The sequence below is a fragment of the Branchiostoma floridae genome, chromosome 12, assembly GCF_000003815.2.
Source record: "Branchiostoma floridae strain S238N-H82 chromosome 12, Bfl_VNyyK, whole genome shotgun sequence".
NCBI classification, from domain to species: Eukaryota; Metazoa; Chordata; class Leptocardii; order Amphioxiformes; family Branchiostomatidae; genus Branchiostoma; species Branchiostoma floridae.
Window position 1 is genome coordinate 8,447,468 of NC_049990.1, and position 20,335 is coordinate 8,467,802.

Genomic DNA, 20,335 nt, shown 5'->3' on the forward strand with positions numbered 1-20,335 from the left:
TGGTGATGTAAAGTCAGCAGCCAATTATATGAGGGAGCTTCTGAATCAGTCACATGTAAAAGACCCAAACACACTTATCAATAAGGGTAGCGATAATCCGGTGCACTTGGCTAATATACAAGAGCCAAAGCAGAGCGGAATTGCACTACTAGCTAATGCAAAAGCATTATGCTTTGTCCTCAGTCTGAATTTTGACTGCATTGTCTTTTTTTTTATCTGAAAATGAGTAGATTAAGACTCAAACCTCTGCTGCAATGATGAGGAATTGCCTAATTGTGTAACACTTGTCCCTTCCCTCCAGGTGAGAATACAACTGAAGGACCACATTGACAGATATGTGAAGAAGAAGAAGGGGAGTCACACAGAGGAAGAGGAGTACAAGTACAGTGGGAGTGAGGGAGAGGAAGATCCCACTCTGGAGAAGGAGGGAGAGCCAAGGTATACTGAACTTTTAGTTTGTTCAATGCAAGGCTATTTGACCACTTTTAGACAAAGAAGCAAAATTTCCTAGGTCTACCAGGAACTCTGTTGCCCAGCAACTGCAAGTTGGTGATGGTGCTGATGCAGCCACTGTCTCATTCAATATGTCCTTACAACTTGAGTCGGCGAGACTGCAGCACTGAGGCGATGTCCACAGCACGTTCAGTGTGAGTAGAGTAGCTGACGGTGTCTCACCCCGGAGTTTGACACCTCAGATCCATCTAATCACGGCCAAGATCCAAGGTATAAGAAAAACTAAATCGTGTTGTTTGCTTCTATCCAAAGCTCTGTAGTGCAGGCACCAGGCGAGTCCACCCTCAGGAAGAACTTCCTCAAGCTGCAGCAGGAGAACCGTGAGCGGGAGGCCGCCAGGATGCGGGCGGAGGAGGAGAGACGGAGACACGAGCGGGAGCGCGAGCACCAGCAGCGGCAACTGGACGAGAGACGGAAACGGCAGAAGCAGGTAGGAGGGAATTTTGGAGACTTAACATTACATGACTGCTGTAAAAGTTGTGTCTAGTTCAGCTGTTTTTCCTTATATATAAAAGTCAGTTAGTAATGATGATATTGTTACGTTGTTGTCAGAGCATGCTAGTATATTGAATTAAAATGTACAAGTCTGTTATATGGTTTGACTGTTTCAAATGTCAATGTTTAGAGAGAATTATTTGAACTGAATCACTCAACTGATATTACCGGTAGAACGATAAAAGATATGTTGAAAAGGAGTTTGATACAGGTATATGCGATGAACTTTTAGTGTGACCTTCAGCGGACAGCCTCTACATGGTTTCCTGCAAGGCTGTTGCTTTGTTCTTGTAAATATTGAACGGAATAAACCATTACTACTATTAAACAGTGGATGACAGACTTGGAAGTCAAACTTCACTTGCTGCACCTCATCATGAGGATGACAAATGAATCGGAATGATGAAACATTGGATGATCATTGATGGTTTGATGGTGGTTTCCTCTCAGATTGAGCACGAGCGCCAGCGTGAGATGCAGCGTCAGCAGGAGCGGCTGGAGAGACATCGTGTGGAGAAGGAGCGGCAGCGGGAGGGGCGGGGAGATCGGGACAGAGACAGGCACAGGGACAGGGACAGACGTAGAGAGGTGGGTGCACATCACAGATCCTACTGGCAATTGTATAGTCATGACAGTATAGAATGAAGAATAAGACTCTTTTTACACAAACATTGTTAATTCAAAACCAACGTTTCTGTGACCATCTAACCCTTCCTTGGGGCAATTCTGACTGGTTCACATTGTACTGCAGTATATACTATAGTAAGTTTGGTGCATTCCAGTGGATAGTCGACCTGCCGGACCAAGAGGTGGAGGGCTTGAATCCCAACATGTATGCTACTGGAAAGGGTGTAGTCTTGTTGACTGTGCATTGTACTTGTCAAAAAGAGCTTAGGCAGTTTTCCCAATATAGTGATCCTGTTGATACTATAGATATTGTCTGTCTTTCCTTGGTGAGCTAAACTGAACTTTCACTTTTGTGTGAGACGTAATAATGTCTTACAAGATTTACAGGACTGAACCATTTTGTTGTTCACAGGGGAGGTCAGGACGGGACCATAACCACAGACCTCAGCACATGGCTATCAACCAGCTGCAGAGGTCTGGGCAGCAGTCGCACATGCAGCCTCCTCTACAGCCACAGCAGGTAATAAACATGGTCATTCTCAGTGTAGAACTGTATCATGAGACCCAAGAGTAGAACTGTACCGTGAGACCAAGGGAGAGTCCCCAGATGTAGTAGCATTTGGGAACCCATCAACAAACATTCACAATGGCAGAGGAAGAAAGGAATTCAGAATGCATCTATTCTGGGTTATAAAACAAGTTCAATTATTTTCCAACTCAAGGATTGGTAGTCCTCTTTTTCAGGATAACTAAGGGCCAGGTTGCTTGGAACATGAAAGCTTTTAAAATGTGAAAAAAGCTATGGGTAAACAGGTGGCCGGTGATGCTGAAATAGTTGTAGTTATGCGCCAAAAAGCAGTTACTCAAGCAACTGAATATTATTTTTGAAACGGTAAAAAAATCACCGTTTCCAAAATCATATCCAGTTGCTTTTCAATGAGAACTGCTTTTTTGATTATCTTATTTCTTAGGTGTCCATCAGTGATGTAGTTGTGGTTATGGGTGTCCACTGTTCTTTTCTAGGCTTGTGTAAGGCACATGTACTTCCTTGCTGGGTGGTCTTTCCCCTTGCTCAGTGGTGGCTTTTCTTACCTCTCTAGATGAGACCCTCGTCGGGGAAAGATCACTCGCGTATCCCCCAGCCCATGGTGGTTAGCCAGTCGCAGCCGGTTCCCCAGGTGGTTCCGCAGGTGGCGGCCTCCCCGCAGGTGCAGCAGGCGACTGGGCTGGTGGTGGGCATGCCGCAGGAGGTCAAGGTCATGCAGCAGAAGCCACAGAAACCCCTCTGGGCACAGCAGGTGGGTGGGGTTCTGACAAGAAGTGCCAGGGTTATCTTAGCCTGAATACCAGACTGTTTTGGGGCCTACACAGGACAGCACTCCGGCTCCAGGCGCAAGATGCTCCCAAGGAAATTTACCACTGGCCTCCTAAGTAGACCCTGAGAGATGGGGAAACTACGGGGCCTGCGGCAAAATTTCCTTTGAATTATCTCCCTATCGGCCATTTTAACACTTACCCACTCAAAATCAAACTGACAGAGTGACAAAGTGTCACGTATGTCAACCTAAACTTTGTGGTTTCATTTCACGAACATTAGAAAAGCAAGAGAACAAAGAGAATTATCTCTTAACTTTGCATTGTTAGCACTCAAAAGTAGGTTGACATTTTGTTTCACAATCATTAGAAAAGACAACAATGGAAAGATTTAATGACACAATAAAGCATTTTATCTAAGGAGAGAGTCCCATCACACAGTAGTGTAGACGCAATTCAGAAATGAATGCCATGTTTGTGTGTTTTGGAGGCATTTACAAGATGTGCTGATTTTACTACATGGCCTGTAAGAAGGCCAGTGACAAATGTTCTACAAGCTAAAGATACATCGATGAAGGATAGACAAATAAGTAGTGACATACTCAATACAAAAGTTACTCAGGCAAGTGGATAAGATTTGTTAACAGAGGTTTCAGATAGCATCCGCTGTTCAGTCACTGACCAAGCTTGAGCTTTTGTATTGATTAAAAAGTAAAACGACTGTCTAAAGGAGCTGACCATATATCTGACATGTTCGCATGGTGGACGACCGACCATCCCGCGTTAGGTGGATGACCTAACCAGGAGGAGTGCCCAGAAGCTACAGGAATGCTGGGAAGGTCCTGCGGTAAAGACACAGTGTCTGTACCCCACCACACGGCTGATAGCATTAGTTAGGTTTTCCTCACAAATGTGGCCATGTGTTAGGTTTTTCTCACAAATCACCAAGTGTAGATACGCAGAAGAACCTGTCGTAGGAAGGCAATGTTCTTGTCAAACACGTCTGTAGTCGGCAATTCTGTTCTCACCATGAAATCTAGTCAGTGTACCGTCAAACCTGTCTTAAGTGACCACTCCAGCCAGGTACTTGAATGAAATAGCCACAGGAATCTTGTTCCTTGTGTGAGTTGGGTCAGTAGAAAAATAATGTAAGGGACCTGCAAAGGTAGCAGCAATGACCAGGTACTCAGGTAGTCCTATTGCAGAGGTGGTCACTAGTTCAGGTTTGACTGTAGCATTGACATTCGAACATGATACATGTTTTCAGCAAATCCATGTTCAGTTGTACAGACACTCATATGTTTTTTTTGTCTGGCTCCTTCAGGTTGAGGAACGGACAAAATTGAACGCACGCCACCTTCAGCGACAGAGTGCTGCTCCCCCCCAGAAGCCTCAGCAGCCACAACCTCAGGTAGTTCTGTAAAATTTGTGGTGCAAACATGCAATTGTCAATGTTCTATTAAATGATCTTTTGTTGTGTGTTCTGGTTAATCATACGTTTTTGATACCGTCTATAAAACAAGTAGTTGTCAGCAGCCACAACCATAGGTAGTTGCGTAAAATTTGTTGTGCGAATATGAAATATGCTAGTTTACTAATAATTTTTTTGTAGCCATAGTTTTATCTTTTTGATTTGATGTGTCAATGGTACTTTTATGATATCATCTATCAAACATGACCTTATGTTTTGGAGAATCAAGTCATATCAAGTCCTCTCTTTCCAGGTGGAGCCACAGCCGAGCCAACAGTCCAGAAAGCAGCCCCAGCCACAGGTCCCCCCACCCCCCTTCCAACCTGCCCCTCCCCCCCAGCTGTCCCAGCCCTGGCAGTTACAGTCAGACGCCCTCTCCCCCCAGCGGGTCTCCGTCAACTTTCCCCCCTCCCAACCTCAACCCCAACAACCTCAGCCCATGGTGGAGCCGCCGCCCCAGGGTCTCCCCCCTGCCCACCCTCAGTCACGGACTCCGCCCAAGGCCACAGCCTCCAAGGAATCTCAGACTCCGCCCAGGTCCCAGCAGCCTTTGCCAAAATCGGACTCTTCCAGAATCCCTGTCCAGAGAGTTCAGCACACGCCCCCACAAGTCAGGCACCCAGGCAGGTCGCAGACGCCGCCCGAGGTGCGACACGCCACCAAGGACTTACCGGCTCAGCTAAGACGGTCTCTATCTGACACCCCACCACCCGTCCCGCCCCACGGCGTCTCACGCGCCTCGCCACAGGCCACCCCGACGCATTCAACGCGGTCGTCGCAGTCCTCCAGTTCGGACGATGTTCCTCCGGAGTTGCCCCCTCGGAATTACGAACCTCAGACACCTCCCCCTGTGCCCAAGCACTCTGCAAAGCCTAGTACGCCCCCCCAGTCTAGAGGGTCGCCGGCTCACATCTCGGCTTCTAGCAGTGCCCAGAGCACTCCACCCAGCTCCAGGGTCGTCAATGGGGCAGCAGCATCACCAAAACATGCTAAGAAAGGTAAGGTTTAAGAAAATCAATGTTGAATTTTCATTCGATTTTGAAGATATTAGACATTGTGTTAGTAAAACTACAAACAGGTTGAGATTTACAAAGATTCGTCATCTCTAGTCCTTTACATCTGTGTCACATATCAAAGTACAGTGAATGAAATGTCTCCAATGAACAGATCCTCAGTTTACAATGTTTATTTGTTTGTTTGTTTGTTTGTTTGTGGCAGACTCCTCCAGCCAGGCAGATGCTGGGGAGGGCCCGTCTGGTGTTACGAAGGTCAACAGACCAAAGGTGAGATATTAACTCTGCAGAAAGATTTGTCCATTTGACAGCTCATTGTTTCTTCTACTAACATTGTAGTAGAATAATGTAACTATCCATTAGTTTTATACAGTGAATTGCCTAGATCTAACATAGTACCTGTTACAATTATTGTGTGATAAACCATACTTAAGAGAGGTTACATTTCAGGAGGTTTGATATGTTTCAAGCGACTTTGAAATTCAAATCACCTGTCAATAACACTTAATGATGAATTTGGGATAAGGGATAATAGAAAAGTGCTATGTGAAATGCAAAAGGGACTAATTACGCTTCACAAAGAAGTTACCAACAATCCTTAACATTAAATCAAAGCTGGCCTTTTAAGATTAACAGTGAAATGGAAATGGCTCACGACGCCTGACAGAAAAGGCATAAAGGCATGAGGTGTTAGCAAAGTAGCTCACCTTTTCCTTATGTTTTGAATCTAACCTTACTTCTTCACTCTTGGTTCTCCAGAAGGAAGTCTGTAACCCCCAGGACCTGGAGGTGTTAGCAGAGGAGCTCAGTGCCATGGCGACGGCCATCGAGGCCCCCAGCGTTCCCGCCAGACCGGCGCCCCCGCCCCCAGCGGGAGGGGATGGGGAGGAGAGCGAAGAGGAAGACAGTCTGGACGACATCTCGGAGATCACTCGGGACGGGACCATCCTGGCCTCCGATCCTCCAAGACCAATGTATGTAGATAACGACGCCAGGCAAGTCTTTCTACTTCTGCATAGAGGTGGAACTAACGGGACTTGGTCTGCTTACAAAGATTGCTACATTAACCAATGGTTATTGTATCCATCCTATTCTAGCTCCAATGTGCTCCTCTGATTGCTTTTGTATTTTAGGCCATCATTCAGACTTTCATGCAAATATTCCTAAAGGTTTTCATACCATTCAGAAGAAAAGTGATCAGAGAAGCAAATTGGAGCTAGAATAGGCAAGTGTCTGATGCCAAGTGCATGGCAAAGTGAATGTTGTTTATAGAAATCTGAGAATGCAAATGTCTACCAAGGCAAAATGGTTTGCTCTAGAAGATTTACATGCATTGCTTGTGGTTTGCAGTATGGAAGGAGCTGCTAGGGGGATTGCATACATAGTGATTGACTGAAATTTATAGCTGAGATATAACATACAATATCCTTGAGCATAATGAATTTCATATTTCTGAACATTGTTGCATCTTCAGGCCTGAGGTGTAAAGGTAACGGAAAATGGCTCTGGAACACTTATCTCAATTTTTTTTGTCATTGTTGCCCTGAGTGTGTGAAAGAAGGGTATCTTCCTTGAAGCAAACAGTTCCCTGGAATGATGATGTTGCCATTATGTCTTTAGACCTGAGGTGAAAGAAGATGGCTTTGACACCCTGATCGTGCACGAGGATGAGGAAGAAAGCCAGGAGGTGTCGCCCGAGCACAGACCACGCCCTCCCTCCGCCCAGCCCTCCATCTCATCCGTCACCACGGCAACCACGACCACACCCACCCCCAGCGCACAGGACAACTCCAGCAATGACAGCGACACTCTGGTGGTCAGAAATGTGAGTTTGTTTGTTTGTTCGTTTGCTTGTTTGTTTTGTGTAGCCAGTAAACCGTTTTAGCCGTGAAACCCCATTTTTGTACAGTAGGTATATGTACAAGCTGAGATAGAAAACCAAGTGGTAAGATTTGATCCACTCACTTTAGTATTGACCTATACTCTTTTCAATAAGCATGCTGTTATTTTAACATGCTCATCTGTACAGTATGATGCCAGTGTTTGTATATCACTGAGAAATGTGAGGCACAAACTGTCATATCTGATATGATGCCAATTCTGTGTTCCTATCGCAGCAGGGCTCTGGCGAGAGACGCGCCAACGGCTCGGTGGTGAACGCGCGCAGTTCCGGTGACGTCCTTCCGGACTTGCTTCCGCAGAGCCAGCACTCCTCGCCGTCCTCGGGCGCGAACAAGTCCGGGCAGGTGCCGCAGGACAAGACCACGTCTGAGGAGGTACGCAGAAAACCAAAGGCAAGAGTAGCTCGTTATAAACTAGCCTGTAAAAACAACGGTGATTCTGTAGACTTGGCTACTCTTTCCTTTGCTGGAATAGTATTTGCATGGATAGATTATGACCCACGTGATTGTGAGTTCCTTGAAGTGATGCTGTTTCTTTTTAGCAAGGCAAAGCTTACGCGTCTAAGCTGCTTGTATTCAAGTCGGTTTTAAATGTTGGCAAGGCTGCTTCAAAATTTCACAAAGGCTTTGGAGCTTTGACAATACTGGAAATTTAGTTTCTGTGTACTCTAGCTTTTCAGATTTACTAGATGATTTCAAGAGGAATTTTCTTCGCTGGAAGCTCTGTGCTAACTTATCAGTTGTAAGATAAGATGATATTTGGGATTGTGTAAACGTTTTTAATCTTTTTGTCAATGGTCTGGACCTACAGAGACAAATCTGTCATTCCTTTTCCTTTTGAACTGATCGTGAGCTAAAGGTCCAATGTTCCATCACTTATGATAAGTCAAAAGCAGTGAAGTCTTAATTGTCATTGTGTATTCATGGTTTCAGCATAGCCAAAGCTGCTGAATCAATTAGAAGCTGTTAGAAGCAAACTTTTCATGTAGCTTTGGTGACAAGGACAAAAAAATCCATTACAAGAAAGGACATTGAACTCTATTTATTGATTCAGAAGTATCGAAGAGGACATTTGGATGTCCTATTCAAAATATTGATCCATCTATAACAGCATTACCAAAGAAAATCTTTTTGATAAACCGGTCACCTACCTCCATAGACGTGTCAAATAAAAACATAAGAAATGCAAATATTTCACATATATGTGGCCACTTTCTCATTGGTCGAACCCTTAATTGTAATGGTGTCATTGGTTGAACCGCTAATTGTGATGGACAGTCAAGGTCAGACTATTGGCTGATAGCCCCAACCACCTCCTTAAAAGGTAGAAATACCAATTCTTGATTGACATACAGCCACTCTCTCATTGGTCGAACTACCAATTGCCATACTGTCATTCGCTGAACTGCTAATTATGATTGACAGTCAAGATTAACCAATAGACCCAGCCCATTGCCCCAACTACCTGCATCAAAATGTAGACATGCAAATTTTTGAACACTCTATCTTTGGTTGAACCCTCAATTTCCATGCAATCATTGGTTGATCTGGTAATTTGATCCGGGTGGCGGTGTACCAGTTCTAATCCGGTTTCTTCTGCCCCCCTCTCGCTGCGCACTAACTCCTGCTGGACATAATTGTAAGTCAACTTGTACTGAGGTGAGGCCAACTGACGCATGAATCATTGTGGCGGTGCTGTGTGGGTGGTGATCAGTGGCCTTCCATACATTTTTGTGGGACGTCGTCTTGTGTGTAGTTTTTGAGTTCTCCATCCATGTTTTTCAGTTCTAGTGATCCCCCTCCCTCCCTTCTGTTGAAAGGTTGGGTGATAGAGTCTATATATATATGTCGCAGTCATTGTTGTTACATCATGCATGCAGTGTTATGTGTTATAGAATTTGATATGATTTATGTAATGCAAAGATGTTAAATGTTATAACATGTACCTGTATAGAGAAAAACAGTGGATAATCTTGTCCTCAAGTAATGATTTGAAATCGAAAGTTGCAGTTACATTTGACAATGCCATATCAAGATGTAAGATTTAGAAGATTGGAGTGGTTGAACTGCTCTGCTGATACGTTAGTCAAATATGAAGATACAAATGTATATGTAATTTTTATGTGTAATATTGTACATGAATATGTACTTATGTGTATCTTTGTGTGTTTTCTTTTTTCCATCTGCAGTACCGACAGGCGGTGGCCCCTAAAAATAGCAACAACCTTGCCAAACAGAAATCGTTCACGGCGTTCGGTTTTGGCGCGGGTGATCGCAGGCCACAGCCGGGCGGGGAGGGGAGCTCCGCAGAGCGCACCCCTCCCCGCACCCCCGAGAGGAAGGGGTCACAGGTCAATGTTAATGTCACTCCCATCAACCCCCAGCCGGACATGCCCGAGATCCGCAAGTACAAGAAGAGGTTCAACTCGGAGATCCTCTGTGCTGCTTTGTGGGGTGAGGACCTTTCTTTTTTTTTTCAGCTTTTCTTAATACAGTAGCTACCTCAGTGTTTGGAGGTTTTGTTTCCACAGTGTCTGTACATGTATGTGTTTGTGTGCAATTTGAATACGGTAGAGTGGCAGGAAGTGAATTGCTGTAACTGCAGACTGATAGGAACTGGAAGTTCAAGGGTCCCAGAATAGGGTACCTGATTGATTTTTTGTCCATGATTGTAATAGTCTATCAGAATACTGATCTATGGGTTGCAAAAAGCAGTTACTCAATACAAGCCACTGGATATGATATTTTAAAGTTTCAGATAGTATCCACTACCTTTCATCAGTGACACTAGTGGTAATGGATGCTATCTGAAACATCTGACCATTTCCAAAATCATATCCAGTTTCTTGAGTAACAGCTGTTTGGCATATCTTATTACCTGTATGTCTAACTTTAATTGATTCGATCTAAGAGTCTTGCCCTAACAGCCTTTGACCTCCTGTTATTATTGTTCTTGTTATTAGGGGTGAATCTGCTGATTGGGACGGAGAACGGACTGGTGCTGCTGGACAGGAGTGGACACGGAGAAGGTCTGTGTGTTTGTTTGTTTGTTTGTTTGTTTATCAATCAAAACTAAACTTTAGTGGGTTAGACAAGTTATGCAAGCCATATGTACATGGCAATGAGTATATGTTATCATCAATACAAGAGTGGCCATGAATACATAGATGTACATGTATTTGTGTGGGTTAGACAATTTATGTAAGCCACATTTAGAAGGCAGATGTTCAAAGTTCAACAAGATGTATACATTATCAATTGAAGAGTAATTTGCTACTATGTCAACTGCGGATAATAATTCCTACTATTGCTAATGTTCTTCCCTGCTGTCCCTGTTTCCACAGTTTATCCTCTGATCAGTCGGAGAAGGTTTCAGCAGATAGATGTTCTAGAAGGGCAGAACATCCTAGTGTCTATATCAGGTACGCACTGGTTATTATTATAGCTTGGCTAAGACATGTGAGTTGTAGTTAAGCCACATCATACTTCTAGCAACCAAAAAATTATCATGCTTCATCCTCAGTCTGAGGGTCGACATGAGGGTGACCGCTTTGATCATGGCTTACTTCATTGTTTCTGCTTACTTCATCATTTTCTGTTGTCTCTCCAGGGAAGAAGAACAAACTGAGGGTGTACTACCTCTCCTGGCTGAAGAGTAAGATTCTGAAGGGGGATACAGATGTGAGACTTCATCTTTACTCTTACATACCAGTGTTAGTAGTGGTTGTAATAGGCATTGCTCAATCTATGTCATGAAGCAAGCTAGCCACCATTTGTATATACTTGGGACAAATGGATGTGGACTCATTGATTTTGTTTGCATTTGTTTACATGCTTGAAATTGGCTAAATCTAAATCATGTTGATGCATAGTTGAGTGTCAGCTCTTTCTGATAGTCCACATACTGCTGCATGGTGTACAGTGAGTGTACCTTTTTAAATATTCTAAGATATGGAACAATACTCCAAGAAATCGTATCGCTAAAAATGTACTTGACTTGACTTTGCAGACTGAGAGAAGACATGGTTGGGTGTCTGTTGGGGACTTAGAGGGGTGTGTCCACTATAAAGTGGGTAAGTAATCCCACCATACATACATGTACACCTGACGCTCGTAAGTACAAAAGAAATGTGTCATTTAAACTGATGCTGGTGTTCTAAGGAGAGTGTCCCAAACTCGAGTGGTCATCATCTCAAAGCTAACCATCTTTTCACAAGTTTCTTTTTTTGTAATAAGGCCATATCTATTTGATTATATATTTGGACAACATCCTCTTAGCACCCAAAACTGATGCGAGCAACAAGTGGACAAAACAATTATGTGCACATGGATGCCATCCTATAATCAAGTCATTGTGGCCTAATACTTGTTAATTAAGGGGTGTTCAAGTTGTACTTAGTGATAAATGGACACAAGTGTGAACGAAGTCAAGCAATGGTGTTGCCATACACACAGCGATACAGTCAGATATCCACACACACATATCATTACCTTAAGTTAACTGCACTTTGCAATGTTTTGTACCAGTCATCTTCATTAAGTATTCTTTTTGCCTATGTTGGTCACCTACTGGCCAGTCCCTTCCCAGCATTCCCTCTCAGACATAAACAAGTTTTTGGCAAATCCTCAGGAGCGGAGTCATTTTTGAACAAGTTTTTTGGCAGACCAGTTTTGAATCAGATTTATGGAAAGACAAGTTGTAGAAGAAAGCGTGAAGAAAAACGGCTTCAAAAGAGAAATGAAATATTGTGATCTTTTGTGTATCTTGAGGTCTCGTGATCTGATTTAATTGTGTATTTATGTTCTTTTATCTGCATGGTATTGTGTTGTATAGATTTGTAGCTCTGTATTGTTTAGAAAATGTCAATAACCAAAGAGCAGCATGAATTTATTTTTGTTTTGTATGAAATACTTTGTGATTTGCTTATATTCATTCAGGAAGAAAAATCTTAAAACAGTAAAAATCGAATAAAATCATCCAGCTTGAGGGGGAGTGTTGTTGTCATGGCAATGCATGTACACCAGTTTTTGTCTTGTGTTACCCATAATCCACTGCTCACCTTTGTATTCTTACCCATCATGCTTTTGTCCTTGTATGGGAAGAATGTGATGGTAAGTTTTCATAGTATGCTGGGATTGGCAGTTTATTTCTTATTAGCATGACAAGTTACGTTTGAACTCTGTTTATCATCATATTTTGCCTATGATTTCAAACACATTTACCACAAGCATTTGATAGGTACTAACATGTCAATGGCTAGAAATACTCAATAGTTTATTCCTGGTGTTTAATTTACAGGATGTTTAAAAAGACAACAAATCTAACCATACACTCTGAATACTAGTAGTTTACTACAATGAGTTAATCCATCAGGTCAGTTCTTTATGTAGGTGCGCCCCCTAGTTGTGAGAGGTGGAACTTCAGATTTAAGAATAGACAACATATAACATCACACATTCGTTTTGCAGTGACAGAACTATTTTCATATATTAAGGTTCTGACCAATAAATCCTTTCTTGAAAAAAACTAAATTCTCTACCCTAATTACTTGACAAAAAAGATGTCAGATAAGAGGATAGATGAAAACTCCCAGTATCTTAATGAAGACCAGCTTTAATACATTTACATCCAATTTGATAGCAAAGTTGGTGTCTCATTGGACTGCGCCAAATTATGATAGGAAATTGCTCTAACATTGTGAATTTGCACTAATTTTCCCTTGCAATCATGCTTGCGCCACATTGCAAATGTTTTCGACAAATTGGGCATTTTGGTTGACAAATTTTGCCAGTTTGTGACACTTTTCGTAGTCCAGTGAGATATCTGCTTAACAACGGAGATAATCGCAGCCCATGTTATACACCCTTCCACATCCATGTAACACTGTTAATATGTCTTGTTTTTGTTCTTAACTGTTACATGAAGGTTTTCCCCCCCTCTTCTCTCCCACAGTCAAGTATGAAAGAATCAAGTTCTTGGTGATTGCACTGAGAAACAGCATTGAGGTGTACGCCTGGGCTCCCAAGCCGTACCACAAGTTCATGGCTTTCAAGGTGAGACTATACTGTCATGGAGAACAGGGCTGTCTTCAGCTTTTAATAGCTTTTTAGGAGTTACCTGCCGCAGGCCTTGGAAGGCATTGACCATGGTCAATGGTCGGGATGTTGCAAAGAAGTGGTGTTTGGAAGACGTTGTTAAATGTTGTTATTAAATCTGTAGTTTAAGCTTGCAAAAATGGCTTTTCAGATTTTTTGACAGTGTGAATTTTTTATCTGCCCCACCAAGCAAATATCTGTCCTAAGACAGAAGGCTGGATGTTTGAGACAGCCCCAAATATGAACTCTAGTCATGTGTTATTTCTTAAAAATACCAAATGATGTTATAACAACTTCAAGGTAATAGAACGGTCATCTAGTCAACTTTTGTTTCGCCTACCCCTTTCTTCATCCACAAGCTTAAAACCACTGCAAACAATCCATTTTCTCCCTACAACAATAACAAGTTTACCTTGTACAGTATTGGACTAACAACACTTTGCCCTTGTACAGTCCTTCGGCGACCTTCTCCACAAACCCTTGATGGTCGACCTGACGATAGAGGAGGACAGCAGGCTCAAGGTCATCTACGGGTCAGGAGCGGGATTCCACGCCATCGATCTGGACACGTCGGCAGTGTACGACATCTACATCCCCACACATGTAAGTTTCCCTTAGACTTGTTTCCTGTGTGTTGTGTATCTCTGCTCACCTAACTACAGTCAGTAGTCTACATTATTGTACATATTGCAGTGGAGAGTTGCTTGGAAGAAGCCTTTTTTTTCCATTCATTTAATTGAGAAATATGTCGATGTTTATAAGTTGAAAGTTTATAAGAATGACCTCAGCTGAACTTAACAAATGGAAGTATAATGAAGAATATTGTTAGACATTGCAAATGTTTGCTGGAGGACGGAAGGTTGTTTATATGTCTGCTATTTGAATGATTTCAAAATTTATCTTTGAAAGAATTTGTGTGTTTTTTACCTACTACATGTCCCTGTTAATGCCTTCTATATTGTGAAGCATTCAGGTGATTGTGTTAGCTATTTTGCATGTATGTGTTTCCTCTGTGAGCAGATGTTAGGGTAGAACATTGTAACAGCTCATCCCTGTTAGAAAGTGTTGGTATTTTCTGCCCTACCATCTGCTTGGAGATTATGTGTGTTTACCATGTTAGGTGGTCCTTGAGTTCTGTTTCCTCTACATTCAGTCTTCTGTTGTGTCTTATCCACTTACTTTTGTGTGCTGTGTGTCTGTGTCCACTGCCCCACCTTCTACTGCCACAGCGGTTGCAGGTGGATACAAACTTTTACATTTCCATTTGTGTTTCACTGTGTACATGAATAGTATCTTCTCATGTCTTGACAGGCCCTCTGCTTGCATGTGCCAAGTACTGGCCTGCAATCCATACTTGTCATAACATTAGCCCTGGTCAGCTGTCAGCCAATCGGACACTCTCCCTCCTATTGTTGAACGGAAAGTCTTGTTGCCTTCTTACCTTAAACGGTGACCTGGCTGGTAGCTTTTTTTCCAACAACAGGAGGGAAAGTGCTTTATTGGCTTGGAATGTAAAAGTAGCTATAGCAGTCCTGAAAGAAAACTATAATAGGTTGGTAGATTGTAATACCAGGCCATGACCAAATTTTGTCCAAACTTAGTATCACTTAGAATCTGAAAAATCAAGGCCATTGTGTATGAAGCTCCACTTCTTAAGTTGTTTATGCATGTTGTTTAAAGGGTTGTGCTATTCAATGGCACATTATGATATCTAAATGTTTCCATCAGAACATATATAGTCAAAGAAAAGTATTCCAAAGTTTTAGTGCTTGCCCAGGGCTATTTCATCACAAATTAGTTCAAACACCTAGTCCATTCTGCTTTCAGTTACTGTTTGCCTGTGTTAGCATTCCTTTCTGTTGACACCTGTGTCCCTTCTCTCATGTGTGTGTACACCCCACCACCCCCCTCCCCACATGTGTAGCTGTTGTTCCTCCACCATCGACGCTCCTCTGTTTCCCACCTACAGATCTCCAGTGGGATCCTGCCACATGCCATCATCACCCTACCAAACTCCAAAGGAATGGACCTTCTGCTGTGCTATGAAGGTACACACATCAACATTCTTGGTTATGAATTCTAGAACTTAAGAACATTGATCTAACGTTACATATAGAAAATTTAAAGCATTGATTTTAAACATAAAGATTTTAAAACATACAGACCTAGAATATTGATCTAGAACATTTAAACCATTGATCCTGAACATTTAGAATATTGATCTAGAAAAACGATCTAGCATATACAGAGCATGGACAGTCAGAGCATATAATGCAAAGCATAGATTAAGAACATTTGAAATAGATTAAGAACATTTAGAACATAGATAAAGAACATTTAGAACATAGATTAAGAACATTTAGAACATAGATTAAGAACATTTAGAACATAGATTAAGAACATTTAGAACATAGATTAAGAACATTTAGAACATAGAATAAGAACATTTAGAACATAGATTAAGATCATTTAGAACATAGATTAAGAACATTTACAACATAGATTAAGAACATTTACAACATAGATTAAGAACATTTACAACATAGATTAAGAACTTATAGAACATATAAAGATCATAGACCCCTGAGCCCTCGTGATAACGACAGAGTTTTTATGTTCCAGACGAGGGGGTGTATGTTAATACATATGGCAAAGTCATCAAGGACATCGTTCTACAGTGGGGAGAGATGCCCACATCTGTTGGTGAGTACACATAAGATTGATTGATTCATTGATTGATTGATTCATTCGTTGATTGATAGGTTCACACCTGATTGTGTCTTGAGTGTTTTGAGTTTTTTTTTGGGGGGGGGGGGGGTAGATGCAGGTGAAATGAATGCATAGTATAATGCCACTGACAAACTATGTTACCATGTAGAGTTGTACATTTAGTTTCAAACTTTCTGAGACTTGTCATTTTCTTCCCACAGCATATATAGGGACAGGGCAGATCATGGGATGGGGACAGAAGGCTATCGAGATCCGGTCAGTCGAGACTGGACATCTGGACGGGGTCTTCATGCACAAGAGGGCACAGAGACTCAAGTTCCTGTGTGAGAGGAATGACAAGGTAGGCTTCTCCTACTTATTCATATGTTTCCCATTTCTACTGAAGTTTTATATACAGGTTTGTGCATGCAGACTGCCCACATAATGATATGCAACATAGCAAAAACCTGTAAGTACTGTAAATGCATTTAAGTTTGCGGGGATTTGATTTGGGAAAATGGAGTTTATGCGGTGGTTTTAACTTTGCGGTAGCACCATAAACTGTAGCCACATAATATAATGGCTAAATGTTTGCGGTGGTTTTAAGTAAAAACCATAGGTAAAAAAAAACTGTGCACATAAAACTACCACGAACAATTCTGCATTTACAATATACATGTAGTCCCTCATATTGATATCCAAGCAGAGGTGAGGTGGCAAGATTGTAGCATTGGCAGCGATTGGCTAGACTAACATTTTTGCAACAGTTTTGCTGACTCCACCAGAAACCTCCTTGTGCTTGCTGTTTTTTTTTCGTTTCACACCCAAGAGATTTTTCTGGATCGTGACTTAAACTTCTTTTTTTTGCTTCAGGTCTTCTTTGCATCCACTCGCTCGGGATCCAGCAGTCAAGTCTACTTCATGACACTCAACAAAATCCAATGGTAACCACGGAAACAGTCGCCATGACAACAGCAAGTGCAAGAGCTGTTTCCATGATAACGCGATAGCCATAGATACAACAACTCCAGTAACCAAGACTCCGTCAACGACAACAACAGATTCCAAGATGAAGAAACACCATTGGTTCAAATTGATTGATTGACAGATCCATATGGCACTGTCTCCATAGTAACAATGTAGAAGCTGTCTCCATAGCAACAACATTTTTTGCTGGGATGACAGCAAAGTGTAAAGCTTCCAAGATGTAAAATCTACCATACATACCAACAACTAGCTGCTAGGACTTGTTTTGCTGTTGATTAGGGAGGAAACATTGTAAACAAACGGAGGGTGACGTCTTTTAAAAAGAACAGCAGAGGGTTGAAACAATGAGAATACAGTAAGAGGAAAGTCAAAAGGAATGGTGCTGTCCATAAGAGCTGTACTTTTAATGGTACAGAAAATGTTGTTTTTACAAGTGCTGACTTGTCCGGGCTGTACGTAGCTTTTATGTATGACTGTGTAGGACAAAAGTGGCCGTTAGTTATTACAGTGTAACTGCCCAGAATGACATGCAATGAAAATATGATCTTTTATGATTGGAAAAATGATGACAACTTCCCTTGGAAGAAAAGACTTGCGGAGTCTCCCTGGACAGGGTTTAGTTGGTGTTTAATGATGAGAAGACTACTTGGTACAGATGTAGCGTGTACATTGCTGTAAGCGTAAGATTGGACCCTACTAGGTCTGTAGTATTACTTGTATGTATAGGTGAGATATGGAGGGACGGGAGTGTAGCTGAACCTACAGTACGTGTCAAAATTGATCGGCATCAGAGACAGGTGCAATGGACAACGTTTTTTTATTACTGGTCTTGTTTGTTTTTACCAATTGGAGAAAGAGAACGGTTTTCATGTGCAAATGCCAGCATCCATGGGTCGTCTCAACATTTCAGTGATCGTAAACTTCTAGGCAGGAAGTCACATGAAATTATGAATGTTAGCAAGCTGCGAAATTGCAACATTGTTACCATTTCATGTGAGGGGTTTTCGTATGAGAATAGGTACAGTTAGCGTTGGTGGGATCTCAAAAATTCAAGCCATAGAATCTGACTGCTAAAGAGACATTTTTATTGGTTAGTTTTGCAGAGTATAACAGTCGTCTGCATGTATAGTATAATATGATATGATATATACTTACTACATGTATATCTGGACCACTATGGCATATTGCATATGTCACAATCATTCAAACAGGACTTTTTATAACAACTTAACTGCTCTTTTTGGTACAGAAAAAGAAGTTAAGATTAGAGAAAAGATCAGTTAACTAGATTAGATTAGAATGATAAATCAAGGGCAAACATTGTTCTTTTTGTTGTAATTTGCTACATTGTGTATATTGTATTGTTTGCAAGTTATTGGTGAGAAAACTTGTTAAATGATGTCTTTAAACGTATTCATGGACATAACTATATTTCAGCTTTGTTACCAATCTGGATAGTTAGCACTGTACCAACACATAACACATAGTCAAATTTCTTGGCTCTCATCTGAATTGACCTTCCCCCCTTTTGAAATGGTTGTGGCCTGTTGATGTGGTAGTTTCAAACAGGATTATGGCAGGTGGAGGGGCATGCCATTTTACAGCGGGGGTGTCAAGTAGTATAGGTTGATGTTTTTACTGACTTGAAACATTGCTTCATAAGCAATATGTACAGGGTAAGGGGTGGACTGTAGGAGCTTGGGTTACGATGGAGATACGGACTGAACTACATGAAAACGGGGGTTCATGGAAGAACGTATTAGTTATTTATTGGGGCGAACTTAGTGCCACATGAATATCAGTGTCAAAGGGGGTGGAAGTGTTCGGGAGGGGGGTTAAGACAGACGTTCACCCCTACAAATATACCGTTTACGTGGTTTCACTTTGCGCTTGGAAGGAGAGAGAACATTCAAACCTGGGTCTTATTGGTGCTATTGTCCTTACTTTTTATTGGGAAATTCTTAACTGAACTATCGAACAGTCACTATTCTATCTCCATCTGAGTATATATGTACAGTGTGTTTACTTGTGTTCACACTAGCTAAAGCCAAGCCATGACCCAGAAAAAGCAATGCCAGAGTCATTTCATTCACTGCGACCGAATATACAAAATGTACTGAAAACGTCTAGCCTATAATACAATATTGTTCAAACAAGTAACAGTAGGACAAGTAGGGGTTTCAATGTATGGTAGATTGGCAGACAGTGGTAGGTGAAACTTCTACAGCAATACATAGACATACCCAACACTACCCATGGATGTTATGATGTGTTGCCTTTGTCCAAAAACAATTGTGTATAACGATAGGATGTGGAAAAACTTTCAAAATCCATTTTTATGTAATGATATGCATATTGCAAATCCCTTTGTATTTTTAAACGTTTTTTCTGTTGTTTTATTTTGTTTGTTTTTAGGTAGCTATTTGCTGTTTTCAGAAGCCCTTGCTGTACTTGAGTGGCAAAATTGTAGACTTATTTGTATTTTATCCAGAGTTGAAATTTTACCAACGGGATGGAAAGAAGGGGTGAAAGGTGGAGGGTAAAGAGACCATCAGTTTTTATAATTTTTATTTTCAAATGCACCAAGTCAATATTACATGTTGTATATGAATGTACAAATGTTGTCATCGGCTAATGGCAGAAAATGCCAAGTGATAGTGACTTTAATAATATCTTTCCATTGCACCATGTAAGGTTTAAAACCTCCTTTGTACCACTAATTTATGTCCGGAACACGTTACCTTCGGTGTGAGGTCTAGTCCTAGAAATCCACAGTTGTTTAGAAGGTATGGTAATTTGTATTCACACCACAAGAATATTAATAATAATGGTAATATACTACAGCTACAATGGAATATTTATGTTTTTCCTGTTCTGTAACTCGCTAATGTCTCGCTAGGGGACGCTGCTGGTGCATGCTCAAGTGGATAAAGAAACGCACTCCACGACACAACAACCAATAAATGCTTTTATGGAACCGCCTGTTGTCAAGTCTGACTTGTGCTTACTTTCATTTTCAAATTTGTAAAGTATATATGTGTTTGGAAACGTTGTAGAGACATATATCTGTCCCTCTATCCAAAGCTTTACCATTTCTAAGCTATTCAGTTGGTTTTGAGTCACTCGCGAAAACATCGTCTAGATGGAAGTAGAAATAGCTATGGAAGCATTAAGATCTATATATCGATGTCGTGTCACTTAGCAGATAC

At 41.6% G+C, this 20,335-nt stretch overlaps 1 protein-coding gene across 8 annotated transcripts in view; it reads left to right on the forward strand.

The window, feature by feature from the left end:
• The window catches only part of LOC118426824 (mitogen-activated protein kinase kinase kinase kinase 4-like), a 72,617-nt gene extending 52,511 nt beyond the window's left edge, over window positions 1–20,106 (forward strand). Inside the window, exons 12-34 of one of the 8 annotated variants that reach the window (XM_035836359.1) lie at window positions 302–438; window positions 766–943; window positions 1,459–1,596; window positions 2,048–2,155; window positions 2,736–2,933; window positions 4,274–4,360; window positions 4,674–5,418; window positions 5,639–5,703; window positions 6,193–6,428; window positions 7,054–7,258; window positions 7,551–7,727; window positions 9,524–9,788; window positions 10,298–10,363; window positions 10,679–10,756; window positions 10,945–11,015; window positions 11,344–11,407; window positions 13,288–13,388; window positions 13,884–14,033; window positions 14,660–14,668; window positions 15,355–15,478; window positions 16,053–16,133; window positions 16,361–16,500; window positions 17,013–20,106. In XM_035836359.1, the coding sequence (XP_035692252.1) occupies window positions 302–438; window positions 766–943; window positions 1,459–1,596; window positions 2,048–2,155; window positions 2,736–2,933; window positions 4,274–4,360; window positions 4,674–5,418; window positions 5,639–5,703; window positions 6,193–6,428; window positions 7,054–7,258; window positions 7,551–7,727; window positions 9,524–9,788; window positions 10,298–10,363; window positions 10,679–10,756; window positions 10,945–11,015; window positions 11,344–11,407; window positions 13,288–13,388; window positions 13,884–14,033; window positions 14,660–14,668; window positions 15,355–15,478; window positions 16,053–16,133; window positions 16,361–16,500; window positions 17,013–17,087 (3,498 nt within the window). In that variant the 3' untranslated portion in view covers window positions 17,088–20,106. The remainder of the gene's footprint in view (window positions 1–301; window positions 439–765; window positions 944–1,458; window positions 1,597–2,047; window positions 2,156–2,735; window positions 2,934–4,273; window positions 4,361–4,673; window positions 5,419–5,638; window positions 5,704–6,192; window positions 6,429–7,053; window positions 7,259–7,550; window positions 7,728–9,523; window positions 9,789–10,297; window positions 10,364–10,678; window positions 10,757–10,944; window positions 11,016–11,343; window positions 11,408–13,287; window positions 13,389–13,883; window positions 14,034–14,659; window positions 14,669–15,354; window positions 15,479–16,052; window positions 16,134–16,360; window positions 16,501–17,012) is intronic. The other 7 variants (XM_035836365.1, XM_035836363.1, XM_035836360.1 and 4 more) reach the window with 7 other exon arrangements.
• The last annotated feature ends 229 nt before the right edge of the window (window positions 20,107–20,335 follow it).